The following is a 21,431-nucleotide window of genomic DNA, read 5'->3' on the forward strand; positions in this document are numbered from 1 at the left end:
AAACCAAACCAAATAAACCACCAAAAAGACCGGCCAAACAAAAACCCCCACTTTTCTTATCACAAAAGACATGGCACTACAAATCTTACACCACAAAAATTTTGCTGTGTTTTCAAACTATAGAAATCTTGATGTTAGTTGCAACATAATGCATATTAAATGTGTCTACATTTTGCTTCATGTTAAAGTAGGTTTCAGAATGTCAGAAACTCTGATACTTTAGTATTTATATAGAAACTTTTAAAATAGCATTTGCCAAAAAGTTTTTAACACTCAGGCCATTAAAACTGTCAGTCTGTTGAATTTATGGCATTAAGGCTAATGGTGAAATTTCACATTTGAATGAGTAAGTCATACATTGTTAATACTACAGAACCTCAAATAATGATTCAGTGCACAAAAAGATGTTAAATGTCTCAGAAAATCCAGCTATGGGTGTTTTAAATATGAAGGGAAGATGGTATAAATGCAATTTTATGTGCTGTTTGTAATCTAGAAAAAAAATTATAACACTAAGTTATACATATAGGTACTTATGTAAGAATATATACTGAGTGAGGGAAAAGGAAACCAACTGCAAATTTTCCTTTCTTCTTTTTCAGGTCAGAACTGTGGAGGCTTAGTACAGGGACCAAATGGTACTATAGAAAGCCCTGGATTTCCTCATGGTTATCCAAATTATGCCAACTGCACATGGATCATTATCACAGGAGAGCGTAACAGGATACAATTGTCATTTCATACTTTTGCCCTCGAGGAAGATTTTGATATTTTGTCAATTTACGATGGACAACCACAGCAAGGCAATTTAAAAGTGAGGTAAGGTACCTTTTTCTTTCCCAATTTCTTTCTGTCTGTCCCTTTGCCTTTCTTTTCTCTCCTGAATATATGTTCTGATGATATGTTAGAACATACACTGTGTTTCCTTAGTTCATCTACAGCCAAGGGGATAGTAGTGCCCCAAGATCTCCCAGTGAAAGATGGTAATCCAAATTTCAGATCTTTATGGCCCTAGCTTGTGTATCAGTAACATCAGTTGTAACTAAAATTTGCACAGTTCAAGGTCAGTTTTGGTGAAGGCCCTAAGCATAGAAGTATTCCACGTTTAAGCGTATTATTTTTATTTGTCTGCTTGTGGAATCCAGGTTTGGCCAAGAGTCCCTTTCTTGAAGGCACCAGTCACCAGTTTTTGAAAGAACTCTTACTGAGATGAGTTCAGGAGTAAGTTGTTTGACAATTGAAATTCTTATCCATTAAGCAGTTAGGGATCTTTAAAGGTCAGAAACTGGTGTGTCTTATCTGTCCAAATACCACTGAGGTCATAAAGAGGCCTTATTGAAGCTTTTTGATCTTGAAGCTTTTCACAACTTCAGGTTTTGATGCATTAATTTCTTTGGTGTCTTTTAAGTTCCTCAGTCATTTGCTGGATCTGGACTGCAGAGCTGGAAAGCAAACACTGCTTTCAGTGCTGCTCTGTCGTTTTCTGTTTAGGCATGAGATTTATTGAGTACTGTAAAACACTGCTGTCAGTTCTGTTGTCTGATTACTCTTTTACATGCTGCTGATTTATACTATACTGCTAAAACAAATGTGGGAGCATCGCCAATTTGTTTCACATTTTAGTGGGTATCATCACTGGATATTTTTGACAAGAATAATGTTCTGCTTGATTGTTTACTCAGTTCAAAAAGTTCTGAGAACTGTGGAAGGTAGTACACAGCTACCAATGACTTAGTTGCACAGTGTGTGGGCTTCATTTACTGTACTTAACTGACCTTTAGTACTTGTACCACCTGTATATAGGATAAATATTTCTTTTTTAGTCAAATGCTTTTATTAGCATTATCTAACATGCCTACTTGTTTTTCACTAATCTCAGTAGAAAATTGTTTAAAGGAAGAGCACCAACAAATGTTCAGTGGGTAAGAGCATAGTAAACAGAAATTCCTAAGTATGGTCTTGATCCAAGTGAAGTCATTTTAATTGCTGATGATTCCAGTAAAACAAGGATTTCACTTCCAACTTCCAGCAGGGAAGAAGATTTTTTTTTCTCCTTGCTTGTATTTGCAGAGGTTAGCATAGCAGAATTTGAATGACAGGTTTCTGTTGATATCTCATATCCCATGTCATACCCTTTGTTGTACAAAGAACATTCACAGGTGTACCCCTTTGAAGTTACACATTTCAAAACAATGCCTTCGGCAAATATTGGAAAATTATAGTCTTGGTCTTTTGGCTGACAGCATGCAGATGCAGGAGAGCATCTTGGAAGTTCTGCTTCAGGGCATGCACTTATTTTTCCCCATAGAGAAAAATACTCAACTACATTTTGGATAATTGTGTTCCTCTAGCCATCATGCAAAATCTGGAGCTTTTCCTTAATAATAGCTGTGTAACTATATCACCATCACAAACTATAATAATTAAGTAACACTCACTCCATAATTTGTATAGTATGTTGATGCCATGAAGATTTTTTGCCTTTTCTTTTATACCTATTATACCTTTTTACAACCTCTGTATTCTTAGTGCTTTTGCCTACATTCTTGGACTCTAAACATTTTAGAAGCTTTGTAGCTAGGGATCAGTGTGCCCCAGACCCCAAGGTCCTCTCCAGAACACATTCTGTAAACTAAGATAGAACCATCCAGGGGAAGGCTCCTTGAGGAAGGGGGGGCTCATTCAAGCCTCTCACTGGAGAATTTTTGATAGATATGCTAATTAGTAAGACCTATAATGTTATGCCAGATCTTTTGGGGGGGGCATTGCGGTGTGCATTTTGGTGCATTCGACCTGGATGTGTGCACCTAAGGATCCTTAAAATAAATACCAAGGTAAAATCCCTTATTCCCCTTCTAACCATGCTTGACTCTTGATTTTAAGACCAAGAAAAGGCATCATGTTTTTCAGCTGCTACAGCAAAATTGAGTAAAAATGAATAGTATGTTCAAGTAGTTTATTGTGCTGCCTGAAGGACCTTTCGGTATGCTAAATGTGCACCAGGATATTTTCACAACTTATTGATTGTAAAACCCTAATAAATAGAAACAGATATAAAATATATTGAAATGATTAGACAAAGGAATAAATTGGTTTAGGCTGTTTGTGTGGAGAAAGAAAAGCAAAACAGAATGATAACATGTATACGAACTTTGGTTAGTGCCTTATTAAAGCATACACTGGTTTAAGGGATAAATTACACATGGTAGTAATCACAGGCTTTTGTAAGCTATAAGGATGTCGAGAATTAAAATAGTAGCAGGAACAACAGTGTAAACAGAAGATACGGTACTAAAAAGCGCTATTTTACATCTTCCTATTCTTCTAGAAAAAATCCAGCTAGCAATAATTCTGTGTAATTCTGAGACCTGTGGCTCAAAATTGTCCTTAAAAGATTGGCACAGTGGCTTTATGTTTATCATTGTAAATATAATGAACACAAAACAGGATTTGATGCATAATACATAATTTTATATATATATATATATATATATATATAATATATATATATAGTGTGTATATTTATAACTATATACATATATTTCATCCAGGAGTGCAGCACAGGTTGGGATCTACCCATCTGTGGAAAGCGCCCTGGGGCTCCTGGTGGGCAGCAAGCTCAAAGTGAGCGAGCAGTGTGCTGCTCCTGCAAAGAAAGCCAACAGGGTGCTGGGCTCATCAACAACACCATTACCAGCAGAGATAAACAAGTCATTGTCCCACTCTGCTCAGGGCTTGTCAGGCCACACCTGGAATACTGTGTTCAGTTTTGGTCCCACTCCACAAAAAAGCTGTGGACAGGCTGGAGAGGGTCCAGAGAAGGGCCACAAAGATGATCAATGACTGGGCAGTTGTCATGTGAGGAAAGGCTGAGAGAAGTGGGCTTGTTCAGCCTAGAGAAAGGGGGACCTTGTCACTGTACTCCAGTATTTAAAGGGTAGCTACAAAGAAGATGAAGACTCCCTTTTTTTACAAGGAGTTGCATGGAAAAAATCAGGGGTATAGGGTACAAGTAACTTCTGGGTAGATTCCAAGTGGACACACAAGGAAAATTTTTCACAAAGAGAAGTATCAGCCATTGAAATAATCTCCCAAGAGAGGTGGTGGATCCCCAGTGTTGGACACTTCTAAGATCCAGCTGGACAGGGTGTTGGGCCATTGTAGTTAGACTGTTCTTTTGCCAAGGAAGGTTGGACCAGATGATTCTTGAGGATCCTTCCGACCTGATATTCTATGACTATGATCCTATGATATATAAAAGAGGAACTTTTAAGTCTACTGCCACCACCAATTAGTTATGCTAATGCTTTTTTGCATAATGTAGTCTTAATTCTATAGACAAACATGAAGTTACATAATTGATTTCACCATATATTATAACCAAAACAAATATTTCAGTTCTATATTATTGAAAAAAACTTACATTAAAGCAAAAATATTGCTTTATCAGTTGATGGAGAAAGATTTCAAAATATAACTACATTCTAATTTAACTGAGAAAAGATGCAAAATATATTTTTGATTTGCATTTTATATTCTATGGAAATTTCTTTTTCTATATGCAGTTAATTGTCAACACGTAGAACTCAGATAAACAAGAGATGCAAGTGGGGTGCACTGAGACAACAGTTATTATTCAGATGTACTCCTTGTGGATTGTTTCCCTAAGCGTCATATTCAGTAATTCACTGTAACCCTGGAGGTAGCAAATGTTTATTTTGATTTTTTTTTCTTTGTCATATGTATCAGATAAAATAGTAAATGGAAATATTTTTAATAGGGGACAGAGGTCAGCCGTGAAGAGGCTCAGCATAAAGGGAAATATGAACTGACAGTATTGACCTATTGACCTGTGTACTGCCAGTAGATACATTACCTGTCACAGACAAGTGAATTCAAAACAGACTTCTCGAGAGTTTATAGATTTCAAAACTCATTTCAGGGCTGGTTGTAATACATACCTATTTTCCACATCTGAAAAGAGAGAAATCCTCATTAATTTTAGCATAATTCTTGTTACAATATATTTTTTCTATATGCAGAATTCCTGAACGGGGGTTTCATAGAGAGGTATAAGGAAACCATAGCAGGACTGGATAAACAGAAAAGCCTGTATCAAAACCTCAGTTGCTGAAGAGGTGGGCTGGGGTGTAAGTGGGGCGTTAGAACAGAACTGTGAATTTTACAAACACAGTGAACTGAGACCTTGTATGTGCAATTGCCTCCATCTCAGTTTACACCCTGATGTTTCCAATTTTTTTCTATGTCAAATACCGGTAAATGTAATCTCTGTGTTACAAAGTCTGGCAGTAAAAGTTACTCTTTTAGTATCTCACACTTAGTTTACCTAAGAGTCAGTTGCAGATCTGTGTGATAAATTCTGGAAAAAACTTTCTCAGTTAATCTTTCAGACAGTCCTAAAAAACTTTTAAAAATAGATTCCAAGCAATTTTGGTTTTTTCTGACACAGAAAACCTGCTAATTAAATTATATGCACTAATGGGAAGACACACAATACACAGATGTAAATATTTTTTACTGTGTGTATGCATATCTGTCAGTTATTTTAGACATACATGATATATATTCTTTGGAAAGTGATTTTAAAATGTCTACTTGCCTTCATGGCTTCTCAGGCCTTCTAAACATTATTTAGTTTACTGCAGCCTAGCTAATAATATAATAGATGCTGTTTGTTACTACTCATGTTAATTGAAATAAACAGTTTTGTTTTAATGGAGCAGTAATGCTTATGATGAAAGTTGCTAATGTAGCATGTAATAAAATACAGCTTACTAAAAATTTTCTGACAAGAATATATAAAATGTGTGCTTAATAGCAATATATATCCTCTGTTTTCTTGTATCATGCACATATAATAGGGATTAAATATGAATTATTCACAGTATTCACTTTCCCCTATTTCCAGCAAGCAATAAACCATACGAATACTCTGCACATCATAATCCAAGCACAGAGGTAAAAGATAAAGTCTGAGCTCTCGCTTGCTATTAAACCTCTTTTATCTTAAAAAGCCATGATTTATAATGTATGCAACATTTACATTTTTTGTTTTGTTTTGTTTATGTTCTGTTTCTTTGTCATTTATTATTTGATTGTTTCTTCAGAAACCATTTCTGTCTTCCATCTCTCCAGGGTCAAGAGAACAGTGAAGCAATGCTGGGGTGATTGACTTTTCTACAGAACTGCTGACACTGCAGCAGCAAGAGCTTTGGGCAGTTTAAAGTTCTTATTTCTTTTTTCCTTCCCCATGAAAATGACATATGTAATTTTTTTTACCTTTTTATTGCACACCATTTCCTACAAAGTATATAACACTTCTGTGTGTGTGTGAGCTGGTGACTGTGAAGAAAACAGTATAGGAATGAGTATAGTAGCATTTTTCCAGCTGAAGCTTACCTAGAACACAGCACAAAGTAACAGACTAGTGTTGAAATTTCTAAACCAAGACTATTGAATAATTTCAGCAGAACATTCTGATGCTTCATGTATGTGTAAGAAAAGGAAAACTATTACTGTATATTATACAATTATTACTGACTTCCTGCCAGTAGATGTGCCAATCAGTGACTACTGTTCCCTTTTTTATGTTAATCATAGAATCACAGAATAAAATACAGAGTGACTTGGGTTGGAAGAAACATTAGAGATCACCTAGTTCCAACCCGCCTGCAATGGTCAGGGACACCTTCCACAAGACCAGGTTGTTCAAAGCCCTGTCCAAACAGAACTTCAATACTACAAGGGGTAGTGGACACACAGCCTCCCTGGGCAACCTGTTCCAGTGCCTCAAAACCCTCTTGAGTAAAGAATTTAACATCTAATTTCCTCATATCTAATCTACAGCTTCCCTCTTTCAGTTTAAAAGCAGTGCACCTTGTCCTGTCACCTGTATAAAAAGTCCCTCTTCCTCCTTTTTATGTTTCCTTGTGGTACTGGAGGCTGCATTGAGTTCTACCCAAAGCCTTCTCTTCTCCAGGGTGAACAGCCTCAGCTCTCTCAGACTGTCTTTGTAGGACAGGTGCTCCAACCTTCTGATCGTCTTTGTGGCCCTCCTCTAAATCAGATTTTTCTTAGCTTTTTCACCTACTAACATATTAGGAAAAGGAAACTTTTGTAGTATAGAGCTAAAATGTGATTCATTATACATCACATAGCTATTTAAGGAAAGAAAGACCTGATCAGCTAAATGCTGACAAATAGTTTCTGCCAACGTGAAAAGAGCATGTAATGGAAGGTAAGATAATTTATGTGTGCGATACTGGCAGGTTCAACCTCATGTACAGAGTGTTGTTGGGGTTTTTTTTTCCTACATGTGGATAAAAGGTAAATACCTATTCCCAAAATTTTAGCTTCCTGATTCAAAATCATAAGCTGGCTAATTTTGTTGGCAAGCCTACATGCTAAAAAGATTTAACAGAAGTTGTATTAAATATGAAGTCAAATAAGGAGTCTTCTTACTAGCAAGCCATTTCTCCAATTATTATAGGACATATTAATTACATGTTTTGGGCTGATACTAAATGATGGCCAACTAAAAAAGAATATTTTTTTTCCCCCTAAAACCATGGAACTCCCACCTAAAAAAACCTATTTCACATTTAAGGAACTACTATTTCTTGGGGAAAAAAAAATTAGATTCATTTAACAAGGCAAAGCAGTGCATGAACTTATACTGTTATATTCTTCATTGGTAATTTAAAGCTTTTTTGAATGTAGTTGTTTAACTCAGCATGATAAAATGAATGTGAGAGTTACCATAGTGAATTGTAGCTGTGCTCAACTTCTTTGTCCTCTTGGAGGTGGATCTCTTTTTTCATCTGAAACTGGCCATAGTACATCTTCAGAGAACAGTTGCTTCTTTGCCTCTTACATGCTTTTGAAACTGAACCCATAGAAGTGTCAGCAGTGGTTTGATGCATTAGTATGTAGTACTGCACTACCAAAAGTATTACTAGTAAGGATTTAGAAGATGAGAGCTGGGATATGGTTACAAAACAGACAAGTTTCCAAATAAACAGGTGATAATATTAACTCAATTACTGGTTGTATAAGCAATTTTTATTCTTAAATTCATTAATATTTGAGAGTGAGGACAATTGCTTACCTTTATTTTCTGTCATCTAGACATATATTACACATGCAGAGTGCATTAAGCAGTTTTATATTAGTCTTCCTTCATCTTCTGTTATGTCAAAAAAGATAAGTCTGTTTTATTTTAAATAATATATGTTGAATTGGCATGATTATGTTCAGAAGCCCTGCCGATCGGCATCCCTAAATACTGTGTATACAATAATTATTGCAACTGTTCTTGCTCAGACATCAGTCACTTCCTTTTGCTTATATTCTGACTGCAAACTAATAATTAAATTATAGCCATTACAAAATTTGAAGCTGGACTCCACAATGAGACTAAAGTTCAGTTGTCAACATCTCTCCCCTTTTGATTTGTTGCTGTACGTCCTTATTGTGGGATTTTCTATCATTTCTATATAACTGTGATAGATAACTTTTTACTTATTAAATTACCTGTGTTTTGAAGAATTTTTGATGCTTGTTTGTTTTAGAAAGGAAAAACATATTTTATATGTTAACTATCAGATTAAAGGGGACCAAAAAGAGTTTTATAAAATGAAGTAATCACATTTCTGATGCATGTAATTAGGTTAAACTCTGAATCATGTTCTCTTACTGTCATCTGGTAATTACCTGCTTGCCTTAACTGAGCCTTGTGATTATTGACTGTATGATCACAGTATGGTTTTGGATCACACTGTGCTGGACAGGGATGTATTGATCATGGGACAGATATGACATGAGAAATGTTCAGGCATTTGAGGGGAATTCTGCAGTCCCTCACTTCTGAATTTCTGCAGTGGAAGTTCAGCATCCTTTCCCTTGTCATCCAGTCACACACAATCAATTCCTCTTGTAAAACAAATTTTGTAGACAAGTTCTAATAATCTTGCAGTTTCCAATATTACTTGGAGACTTTCCTTGGTGTTTGTACTGTTCATGTTCACAAGACTATCTGCTGACATTATTAGGGGCCTTGGATTTTGACAGTGATGTTTTTCCCACTTAATGCAGTCTAAAGTATACTCCTGCTGACATCCCAGATTATTCCTGTGTTCATACTTCCATTTGAGTGAAAACTATGCATTGTCATCTCCATTCAATTCAATGAATTTATTAAGAATGCTAACTAGCCAGTGGCTAACTGAAACGCATAAAATGAGAGTGACTCTCATCATAAAGAAATTTGAAGAGAATTTTTTTTAATAAGCCCAATATGAACCAGACAGGGAATAGCACTCTTTAAAACTTCTTTTTTGTATACAGATCTCATTTATATGATTCTGTCTTTCAGCAAAAAGTTAATTTAAGAAAATAATCTTTTGTTTATCTCCCACACCCCCAACACACACACATATGCACTGCCGGGTTTTTTTTTGCAGAGTCTAGTGTGACCAGAATCATGAAACAAAAGCAAAATGGCAAAGAAATGAAAAAAACAGATGCCAATTTTAGACTGCTTTTTATCTTAGTTAAGACAGGCTACTTTTCTTGGCTTTTGAAGTTAAATACACATATTAAGGTCGTGAGTGAGAAAATTGTGATGAATTTTAATGTAAATTATTAGACACTATTTACAAAAAACCCTCCATTTTTTGTTTTTAAGTACTTGACATAATTCTTAAATTAATGAGAGGAACTGGGGAGGAGTGGCTGGAAAGTGGCTCAGCAGAAAAGGACCTGGGGGTGCTGGTTGACAGCAGCTGAACTTGAGCCAGCAGTGTGCTCAGGTGGCCAAAAAGGCTAATGGCATCCTGACCTGTATCAAGAGCAATGTGGCCAGCAGAGCCAGGGAAGTGATTTTCCCCCTGTACTCAGCACTGGTGAAGCCTCAAGTCTGGTGTCCAGTTCTGGGCCCCTTATTTCAAGGCCGATACTGAGGTGCTGGAGTGAGTCCAGAGAAGGGCAATGAAGCTGGAAGGGTCCTGTGAGGAGCAGCTGAGGGAGCTGGGGTTGTTTAGCCTGGAGAAAAGGAGGCTCAGGGGAGACCTTATCATTCCCTACAGCTGCCTGAAACAAGGCTGTAGCCATGTGGGTGTCAGCCTCTTCTCCGAGGCAACCAGCGATGGGACAAGAGGAAATGTCCTCAAGCAGAACCAGGGGAAGTTCAAGTTGGACATCAGGAAGAAATTTTCACTGATGATATGTGGCATCCACGAATTCTCTGGGCATCCTGTTCCACTGCAAAATAAACAGTTTCTTCCTAATATCTAATCTACATCTACTCTCAGTTTGAAGCCATTCTGTCTTTTCCTGTCACTACATGCCCTTGTAGATAGTTTCTCTCAATTTTCCTTGTTGGCTCCATTCAGATACTGGAAGGCTGAAGTTAGGTCACCTTGAAACCTCCAGTCTGAACAAACCCAATTCTTTCAGCTTTTCCACACAGGAGAGGTGCTCCATCCCTTTGATGATCTTGGTGGCCTCCTCTGGACTCACTCCAAGAGGTCAATGTCCTTCCTGTACTGGAGACCCCAGAGCTGGATGTAGTGTTTCAAATGGAGCCTCTGCAGAGCAGAGTAGAGGTGCAGAATTCCCTCCCTTGCCCTGCTGGCCATGCTCTTTGGATGCAACCCAGGATACATTTGGCTTTCTGGCCTGTGAGAACACATTGCCGGGGCATGTCCAGCTTCTCATCCACCAGCACCCCCAAATCCTTCTTGTCAGGGCTGCTCTCAATCTTTTCATCCCCCAGTCTGGACTGGTATTAGGGCTGCCCTATCCCAGATTCAGCATCTTGCACTTTGGCTTGTTAAACTTCATGAGATTCTGGTCCCTCTTGATGACAGTCTGTCCTTCAGGTGTGTCAACAGCAGCACTCAGCTTGGTGTCATCTGCAAATTTGCTGAGGGTGCACTCGATCCCCTTGTCTGTCTCAGTAGTGATTATCCTTTACTATACTTAGAAATTTTAACAGTTTGGTGTTTTGAGAGCATTCATCAGAAGGAAAAATGAGACAAGATCATTGCTTTGTCCATGGTGATGAAGTCGTGAAGTAGGGATTCCCAAGAGAACCATGCAGGGACCACGTGTTCCCAGATTCAAGGTAAAGAGGAGAGACATCCTCTTGTCTCATAGTTTATAAACTTTCCATCATAAAATTGATTAAACTTTCCTATTAAAAATACAGGGTTTCTCTTTGCATTTAGGTTGCCATATGACAGAAAATTACTCAGATATTCCTTTTTGACAATGAAAGAAACATTTGTATACCTTACTGAAATTCTGCCTAACTTCTTTTCACTAAAGGGAAGATGATTGCCAATATCTAATAGAAGAAATTACAAAAATTATTTACCTTATGATAGAGGGCAAATACTGTGGAAACCATTGATTAGTGGCATAATTTCAAGTATCAAAAGAGGAAGAGTTATTGGTGTGTTACAGAAAGCAAATTATTTTAAAAGAAAATTGCTTTTAAAGGTAAATATTCCTGTTTTTAATGACAGAAGTGTTAACTAGAGAAAACAGTAATATTAAAATTATGTTTCTAATAAAGTCCAAGGCATTTGAGCAACTTGGTCTAGTGGAAGTTTCCCTGCCTGTGACAGGGGTTTGGAACTGGATGATCTTTACGGTCTCTTTCAGCTCAAATCATTCTATGATTCTGTGAGTACTTTGGAGCTTTTAATTCCACAGGGTTTTAGTTAGAGTACAATTCTTGTGTGCTATTAGATATTTGAGACAAACATGTGCAGCCAAGCTAGAAAGTATCAAGGGCAGTAGTAAAGCAACCATCCTTTCACACAGTGAAACCATCATTTCACAACCAACGTAGTGAAATCAAGATTTTAGTCCATACTTCTTGCATTTGGTTTTCTATGTTACATCTTTCAAAAGCCTAATACCAGCCAACAAATGACATAGTACATTAATTAGATTACTAAATTTTGTTCAATATTATGGACTTAAGTAGTGGTATTATGGTGCATATACCAAACATCATAGCAATCACTTTTATGCTGCACATCATTTTATTTACTACTTGTAATAGGAAAGAGTTATTTACAAAATGTATGCTGTCTTAATTTTGCTTTATCTTGAAAGAGGTAGTACTGAAAAAGAGGTTTTAAAAAAATCAGAAGTAACCTTGAAATTTCAAACAGTGTCACTAAATAAGCTTAACATCGCTCTGTACCGTAAAAGAATATGTTGTTTGGTTAAAACTTGCTATGTTCTACAGCATACAGATTGTGAGGCTCTGAGAAGCATTTAACAAGAAAACCTCTCTCAGCCATAGCTTCATGTTTTTTTCCTGTAGAAATCATTGAAAATGGATGGCGAAAATGCTTCCTTTCCTGATAAAGATAAAACACCCGAACAGTAAAACACCATGCCATCAAAATTTCCTTTGTGTGCTACAAGCATAAAAGATCAAATTGAGCATAACAAGTAAACACAAGGATCATGAATAAGATTTCGTGTTTGTTTGTTTCTTTCTTTTTAATGTTTTAGGGCCTTTAGCCAAATATTCCAATATCATGCTGTGTGAAAAAGATGTTGGTTTCTCTGCTTGCTGTGAGATGTTCCAAGTTTGGAAGAAACTGCCACTCCAAAAAAAAAAGATGAAAGAATACATTACCATGGATAACTCAATGCTCTCTAGTGAGGAAAGAAAATCAAGTTATTTACATATAAAATGAAAAAATTACACTCCAGCAGTGAATGAGTATCTAATATCCAATTGAAAAGGGGCCAGGTTTGGACTGGTGCATGGGACGTTTGCATGTGAATTCCTAACTTATAATGAAGGCAGCTGATTGCAGCATTCAGTCTGCAGTGACCTAACACTGATGCCAGTGAATGGAAACATATGTATGCAATTGTCTAGCAAATTGAATTTCAAACTTGATAACAGTTAAGCATCTTATTAATAAGGATTAAAATTTTCAGTGCTGTTTTAGAAGAGGAGTAAATTAAGACCTTGTAACAAGAGCAGAAACTATGGCTTCAAGAAATTCCCAGGTCCAGTTTTGGATTGTGATAGTGACTGTGCAGCAGTGACTGAAGTTAGAAAGGTGCAAAGAGCACTGATAGTGCCACTCTTTTCCCATTTTTCACAACATCCACACTTGATCTGTGCCTTACTAATTTTTTCAATCCAAGATTTCTTAAAGTTTTTGTCTCCATCTACTCATAGTTTCTATGGAAATTACTTTTGTATCAACCTGGGGCTTATATGGTTCCTTTTATGTTTTACCTAACTTTTTTTCCTGGTCTTTTTTCAAATTTCCTGCCCATGATCTTTCCATGTCTGCCAAAATAAAACTTGCCTCATACACTTACAATGATTTGTAATTTTTTTAAGAGAGAAAATCTTTTAAACATGAGTGTTATGAGTCAATATTTGAGAGAGATGTGGAACTGGAATGTTAATGCATTTGAGTGGACACAAACTAAGTCTGTGCAACTCTGCAAATTATAGACAACTATGCTATTTTTTTAAATTCCATGCAGTGGTACATTTCGAGATTCAAGTTACTTTCCTCCAGCACTACAGCAGTGACAAATAAGGGGTATAGTTCCTATAGATTTAGGGAAATAAAAAACTTACCTATTAAAATAATAAATGAAATATTAAAATAATAAAATAATTTGTGCAATTATTGAATTATATATTTTAAATTTATAATAAAGCACTAATTTCTAACTTTATAATAAAGAATACTGTAATTAATTTTTAAAAAGCTAGTTTTCAACTATTCAACATATTTGGCAGCTTTTTGCTATATGTTCAAGCTTGCTTTCACAGTATAGTGTTGTCCTCATTTATTTATTCTTGCTGCAACCATTAATCATAGGTTCTCTCATTCTTTTCATAAAGACCTTGCCAAAAGCAAAGCTTGTTAACTTCAGTATTTCAAGATACAGAGCACAGAAAGGAAAAGTTATTTTAATGTTGTGCCTTAATTATTAGCACTGCTCCACTGTTTTCTCTTTGTCTGTATTTCCAACCCTCTGTCTTGTCACTAATGGAAAAAGGATTTTTTCTGCACCCAGTCTGAGTAAATCTTTGTAAGCTTATAAGTTCACGATAGACCTGATAAGTTCTTCTTCTCAAGACGAATGTGTTAACACATTCTTGCCAACAAGCCTTAATTTCCTATGCTCAGAGTTGCTGCTTGTGTGTAGGAAGATTCTGCTTAAAAAGAAGTTTGAAAGTGCTTAGCTAAAGCTTTAGATAAAGCTATTTATTTTGTTTCATGGCAATGATATTTTAGGAACCAATTTATGACTTTGAAATTACTTATTTTTCTTAATTTACATATTGAATATAACTTGACATCACATTGTGGAAGTAAGTTATAATGTATACTGGTACAATATTGATATGAGCAGACAGAGTTTGAATTATTGAATATACAATTTGAGGTTTAATTATCATAAGAAATTTACATAATTACCTTATTCTTGATTTTTCATGTGGGCAGCTGTAAAAATGAGTCCCATAAAACATCTTTTCCTGTTTTAATAGTCCTTACTGGCAGTATTTACATGCTGTATTGATTAGTATGAGGGTTTAATAAAGTTTCTTCATTGCAGAGTTGAGTTGAAAAGACTTCAATTGGTATTGTATAACTTCTTTCAAATTTTGTATTTGAAATCACTTAATTGGTCAGGCATTTCAGTAGTGCATAAAACTGTGTTTAATTTGAGAAAAAAACCCCTGAAATAATAACTCCATTACACAATGTAGGGTATGATACATTATTTAATGAATGCACCTAAAAAGTCACATGTATCAGAAATTCAAATATAAGTTGCCTGAAATATACTTGGTAGGTATAATTTTAACTCAATTGAACTCTTGTTTTTCCTCAAATAATAAAAATTTTACGTTCTTTCTATCATCATTTAGTGTGATTAAGTAAAAACCTCAGTCAGACAGTCAGGTCTTAGAAGCAGACTTAGAACAAGAGATCTTTCTGGTTTTAAAAATTTCCCTTAATCTCTGTTGTTATTTTTTGCGAAAGGTAGTGTTTTCATTAATAGGTGTGTTCTCTTGGTAAATGCTGAAAGATTGTCAAGTGTCTTGGAGTGGAAGGTAGAAGTATAAAATATTATCATTCTATTCCTTTGGCAAAAAGAGATCCTGTTTCCAGAGTGTTCACATTTCTTTGTTTTTTTTCAGAAACTTCAAATTTCTGGGTCTGCAAATCTGTATTTTCTGAGCATCTTTTAATTTTATTTATGTTTAAAGGTTTTTAGAGCCCTGGGACCATAAGCCAAGGGAAGCAAGCTGCTAGCACATGTGGAGCTTTCCTAGCTCGGCAGTAAGGCAGTCTAGGATGTGCTAAATCAAGTCTTTTGTTTGTAATTGTAAAGACAGGTCCAATGAAGGCAGCTGTACTAACACTAAAGTGATGTTTATGGGCAATAAAAGACACACTTTTGATGTAACACCTCTTGGATCTTTGAACAGAGTAAATAAAGTGGATATAGAGCAGGAAGTATATTACCTCAGTGAATGCACATGTAAAACAGAGGTGTTGGGGCAGGTTGCAGTGTGTACTTGTGTAAAGGATGATGAAGAGACACGTATGTCCCTGGAAAATATCTTCCCGATGCCTCAGAGAGTCGTGGAAATGTTGCTCCACCCTGCTACCTTCTAGTGTTGGCAGCGCCCCAATACTACCAGAAGATTTCAGAGTGGAGCCAGAGCTTCCCTCAGATTTTCTGAGGCCTTTAAGAAAACAGGAGAATATTTGGGTCTCATGTTTCTCTTTTCTTCCACCAAAACTTCAGCCAGTTTTGTTTTGTACAGAAAATATTGTGAGATTGAATGAACCCTCATACATACTGGATGTAGACCCAGGATTGGCTCTATGTTTTCTGTAATTCCAGATTGGCCAAGTCATATGGTTTAGTTAATTGGATCAAGTTTATGATGGAGTGAATTTCAGAATCAATTTCAGAGTTCATACTTATATTATTTTATTGTAAGTACATAATTTATCTTTTTCTAGTAGGCAAAAACTAATAACAGTTTGAAATCTTAGCCATTCACCTTAATTGGATAAACATCACCAGATGCAAAAAGAGGGTGACAGAACTAATTAAAAGAGTTTGTGAATTCAATAACCATACTGATAGAGTTACCTTTAATTGGAATGGTAAGCATCTCCACAATGATTTTACTGGATGATCATTTCCTGAATGAGGCAGGAAACAAGGCAGCTTACATCCTTGGCTTAAATTTTTTTAGAGAAATCCATGTGTAAGGTAAATAATGAAGTATATTACATTTAAACTGTCCAATTTTAGCATGCAAAATTTCATGCAGGAAAACAAAGTGCATTTGTTGAATGAAGCAAATTCCTCTTTCCCATCTTCATCCTTCTTACCTTAATCCTGATCATGACTTTGTTCTTTTGCTTGTTACTCTTTCTGCTGTAATTATTTTCTTTTATTCTTATATGTAAATTTCTCTTTAAGTGCTATGAGTCTAAGCTAAAGCCTTAACTATATAGTAAGCATTTATTTGTCTCATTTACACTTAACTTCCTCTTACCTGGGGCAAATTTCTGACTTCTCTGATTCTATCTATCTCCCTTGACCACCTCAAAGTGGAACACAAAAGAAGTAGATTGCTTGGATTGAGGCTCACCTGCCCAGAGAAATTAGGGTATGGTAAATCCAGGGGTGAATTTAGAGCATTCACTAACTAATGGGTAAGAACACTCGGATTGCTCACAGGAGATCGAAGGCATTAGTTCATTGTGCTCACCTTAAGCACTGGCAGCAAATGACAAGTAGAGTCCAATCTGCTTTAGACAGCTTTCAATTAGATTGTGCTCAGTGTGGCACTGTGTGTTACTAAAACACTTCCTGCTGTTTCCAGGTGTGGGCAGACTATAACTTTTATCTTTCTGCAAAATACCTTCATAGGTGTAACTACAGAGTGCCCTTAGGCAAAGAAACTTACTCTACTTAAAAAAAAAAAAAAAAAATCCAGTTATAGTAAAAGTGAGAAATCAGTGAAAAATAGCTAGTGTGCTTAATTTTATTGTGCATTAACATTTATTGGCAAGTAGATAGGTCTTTAGCATACAGCTTCATAGCATGGCTCAGTTGATATATATCCATGCTTAGACTGGAAAAATTGGCTCTGATCCTTCTCTCCCCCTCAGTTCCTGTGGGAATTCTTTGCCACGCTGCCTTCCACCAGAACAGTGATGCATTTAACAAACCTGTGTAATTTGCTACACTGTCAAAAACCCCTTAGTGGTTCTTCTGTCTTTATTTAAATACTTAAACAAATTTATAATGGTTGAACAAAATGCCAGTTACCAGTGTAAGGTTGGAAGTGGCAAATGTCATGTGGTAATTTGAAATTAGAGATATGTGGAGCATTCTGGCTGGCTCCTTCATCTTGTAATACATATCCTCAATCTTCAGTAATATCAGTTTGCCTATTTAATATTCTCATAAGTTCAGAGAAAGTGGCATTAGGATAAGAAACAGAAGTATCAGAAATTATCTGACAGACAAATTTTCTTTGGAAAATACTGAAAGTCATATTACTTGGACTAATAAATTAACTTTGAAAAAAATATCAGACGTTTCCTACACATTAAAAACATTGTGGTTCCACAACAATTTTTTTAGGACAACCTGAGGCAAATGTCATATTTCAACTTTCAAAAAGCTCTTATCCCATGAAATTAGTGAGTAAATATGTGAGTAAATTGGTATTGGAAATCCGATTCCCACCAATAAGCTCACTAAGTGGTGGGGAAAGGAAGTTGTTCCTTTTTTATGGTTTTGTTTTTAGCTTGTGGAATGGATAGCTTTAAGAAAATAGGTAGAATTTGTGTTGTTTAGAAGATAATCAAAGCTTGGAAAAAAGGATCCTGGTAGTAAGCAGTAGACAGAAGCAAAAGAAAAAAGCTTTCATACCCAGGACATATCTTCCATACAAGCCTTCTTCCCAACATAATTGTAATTTAAAAAAAATAAAATAAAAAGCTTCTGTCGTTTAGAAGAAATTTTTGCATTTTCATGCAAGTTTTTATCAACTCATTTCATAAAGTTATGAAAATGCAATGTTATTTGTAAACAGGATGGTCAAATAAAATATACCAAGTACACTACTTTGAAATTAAAACATCTCACTATAGTGGGAGAGGGAGAAATAAATTTAAGCTATGCCAGATAGTGCATAAGGCAAGGCTTTCTCCATTACCTTTAAGTCACAGTTCAGAATAATTATTCTTTTTGTGCAGGGACCTGTCAGAGTTCTCTCAGATCCATCGCTGTGAAGTGCTTTGAACAGAAATGAATTGCAAACCATCTTTACGTTCTCGTTTTCTGATATATGACATGGAAACTTTTGTTCTCCACTGTCTTCATGTGTGGAAAAAGGAGTAAAAGAAGTACCTTCTTTCCTCAGCATTTGGTTTTGTTTCAAATCTTTGAAGTGTAAACAAAAGCTGCTTTGAAGTAAACGCTAAAATCTACCTCTTTAAGACAGGTAGATCCCCTTAGCTTTGGTTTTCCTTATTAGTAATATAGAAGATGTTGTCCGGTCTCACTGATGTTTGATTTGCAGTGTTTCAAACACCTAATGGCCTTTTTTATTTCATGCTCACATTGAAGTGAAGCCAAACCGGTATCTTTCATGTGTGATAGTGGTTTATTTGCTTGACAGATATAATGTTTTTACAAGCCCAGTCTTCCATTTAGTATATCAGTCTTTCCTGACAACATTAACTTCCATAAAACATCATCATAGAGAGGAAGAATATCTGAGAAGTCATGTGTATGTGTCAGCATTCTTCTTTATTGTACTTCAGATGGGTTTATGTGGTAGTTTTTTTAAGTCTGGTATTCATTTACTTTTGTGTTGAACTTTTGCAACTATTCTTGGTTTAAAAACATTAAATACATTTGATTTGGACAGTCATAGTTAACATGAGATTTACAGGACTGACCTCTGGCAGTCTTGTCTCCCACATCATCAGTGGGGACCTAGAAGAAATATCAATGTAATAGTCTATTTTTGGGTCACTGGACTTTGGAAGACAAACTTGAAGAAAATGACTTGTAGCTGAATATCTTTGAAGATCAAAGATAGCTGAAAGCTTACTGCTTTTGTTAGCTGTCAAGAAAAGCTGAAAGGAGACGAAAAAATGGCTGAAAGGAGAGGAGCAGGCAAAGACACAAACTAGGAACCAGGAAATTTGAGGTTTATTTCTGAATTCTTCTCTAAAATCTTTTTTGACTTGAGAGATGCCAATAAACATTTTTTTTTTTTCAGTATGAAATATATGCCAAGATAATTTTTGGATTTAAAAAAGTAATTAAGTTATTGTGAAATACCCTCGAGAATTGAAAGATATATATATAATATAGCTTTCATTTAGTCTTCTCAATGTATTTATATAGTGGCAGTGTAACACAAGTACATAAAGGCTTTACATGGGCAAGGATCACTTTGAAAATCTGATGTAAGTAAAAGATATTTAAATTGTATATCGTCTCTAACTCAAGAAAGTGAGAGATAGTAAGTGACAGCAGCAACAGAGCAGCATCCAGAGAAGTCTGAAATATCACCAAAGCTCCTCTAAATAGTTTTTTCCCTGCATTGTTTTTATCTCTGCAGTTCTCCCACGGGTATACTGAGAAGTTAATTCTTGTGGAAAGAGAAAAGTTTATGGAACACAAAATGGTCACTGCTTTTTGAAAACAAAGATATTGTCTAAAATATGGCCTTTTGTTACTGTTGTTTAATCTACACAACTCTGAAGAGCCAGTCTGGAAATCATCCAGGAGTACCTAGCTTGGAGTAGAATATTCCCATGTTACTTTAAGGAAACAGAAACCTACTTAAAGATATGTGTCATAAGCCATAAAATCATTGGCGAGATTTGTGAGTAATAAGTTTTGATTTAAAGCATCAGTATATCCTGTTTTATGAGGACACAGAATACCTCTATTGAGAAGTGATTTTATGGAAAATTTTGGACTTTGGATTTCTTGAGACATAATTCTACTACCAGCTGTAGACTTCAGGTGCTTTTCAGTGGATTCACACACACCTTGAGAGGAATTGTAAATGTTGTTATAACTTCTGGACCTGATTTTGGATTTTGACAGAGAATAAGAGATCAGGTTTCAGTACTGTGTTCTTCTTTAAACATCTTTTATGTCTTTTGAAAACTTTTTTGTTGTGACAGCACAATGTATACTAAATTTATATGATAAAATATTATATATTTAGCTGTCCTTTGTTTTCTCTGAAACAAGGCAATATGGAGTCATCTCACCTTAGATGTACATATTACATATATGAGAAACTGCTCTCTGAAAATGCTTGACTCCTCTGATTAAAGAGACAATGTCAATGGCAAACCTTTTTTATGATTTAAACAGCTAAGGATAGGTAGGATGAATTTCACCAAAATGAATGCTGGAGGAAAGAACAATAGCTTGAAACATAAATTTAATTCTCAAATCTTGTGTTTGGAACAGTGTGGGATCACAAGACAGAGATTTCTTGTAGTGAAATCTGTGATTCTGTGATTTGATTGCTTATTACCAGGATAAAAGAGGAAAAGGAAGAACATCTTTATCTGATAGTTCAGTGGTATATATTTATTGGATCAAAAGGAGATGTAGTGGTTTGGTCTAAAATACTCATTACTATTTGCCTTCTGTGAGATAAGAATTAGGAGAAATGCAAAGCAGGCACCGAACTTGAAAGAATATAAAGGAGTTTATTAACAGACCTAAAAGAAGAAAAAAAAATACCACACCTTCAGAACACTTCTCCTCCCCCCCCACCTTTCTCCCTTCTCCCCCTGACAATGTAAAAAAACCCTTAAGATGTTCAGTCTGTTCACCACTTCCATAATAACCTTGTTCAGTCCATTTAGGACTGAGGAGTCTCTCTTGCCCATGCTATGAAAACATTATCACAACGAGACAGCCACCCGGGTTGGTTCTCTGCTCGCATGTGAGTCCCTCCCCCCGACTTGCAACTTCTCCTGCAACTGCTTTCGATGGTCCACTCTTGAGGGTTTTTGGGGTATAAATTTAAGGTTGAGCCGTTCAGAAACAAAAGTTGTCTTTTGAAATGCTCCATCTCTGGGAGCATTTCATCTCTAAGAACAGAGGCCCTTCTCCTTCCCTGGGAGCAAAGGGTTCTTCCTCATCTTCATCTTTAGGCTAATCCTGCTGGGAGCATCTCTAGGAACTGAGGTTTTTCTCCTTTCCCATTTGGAGCAAAAGTCCTCGTCGCTTCCATCTCCCCCTGTTAAACTTCTCATCAAATTAAAGCTAGCGTCAGCATCTGCCTATCTCAGTGCCAGGTGCTTTTGCTCGCAAGT

At 36.0% G+C, this 21,431-nt stretch overlaps 1 protein-coding gene across 1 annotated transcript in view; it reads left to right on the forward strand.

Annotated features, from left to right (window-relative positions):
• The window catches only part of CSMD1 (CUB and Sushi multiple domains 1), a 1,117,781-nt gene that overhangs the window by 225,262 nt on the left and 871,088 nt on the right, over window positions 1-21,431 (forward strand). The window contains exon 2 of the mRNA XM_039568608.1: window positions 603-819. Coding sequence (XP_039424542.1) covers window positions 603-819 — 217 coding nt within the window. The remainder of the gene's footprint in view (window positions 1-602; window positions 820-21,431) is intronic.

The sequence above is a fragment of the Corvus cornix genome, chromosome 3, assembly GCF_000738735.6.
Source record: "Corvus cornix cornix isolate S_Up_H32 chromosome 3, ASM73873v5, whole genome shotgun sequence".
NCBI classification, from domain to species: Eukaryota; Metazoa; Chordata; class Aves; order Passeriformes; family Corvidae; genus Corvus; species Corvus cornix.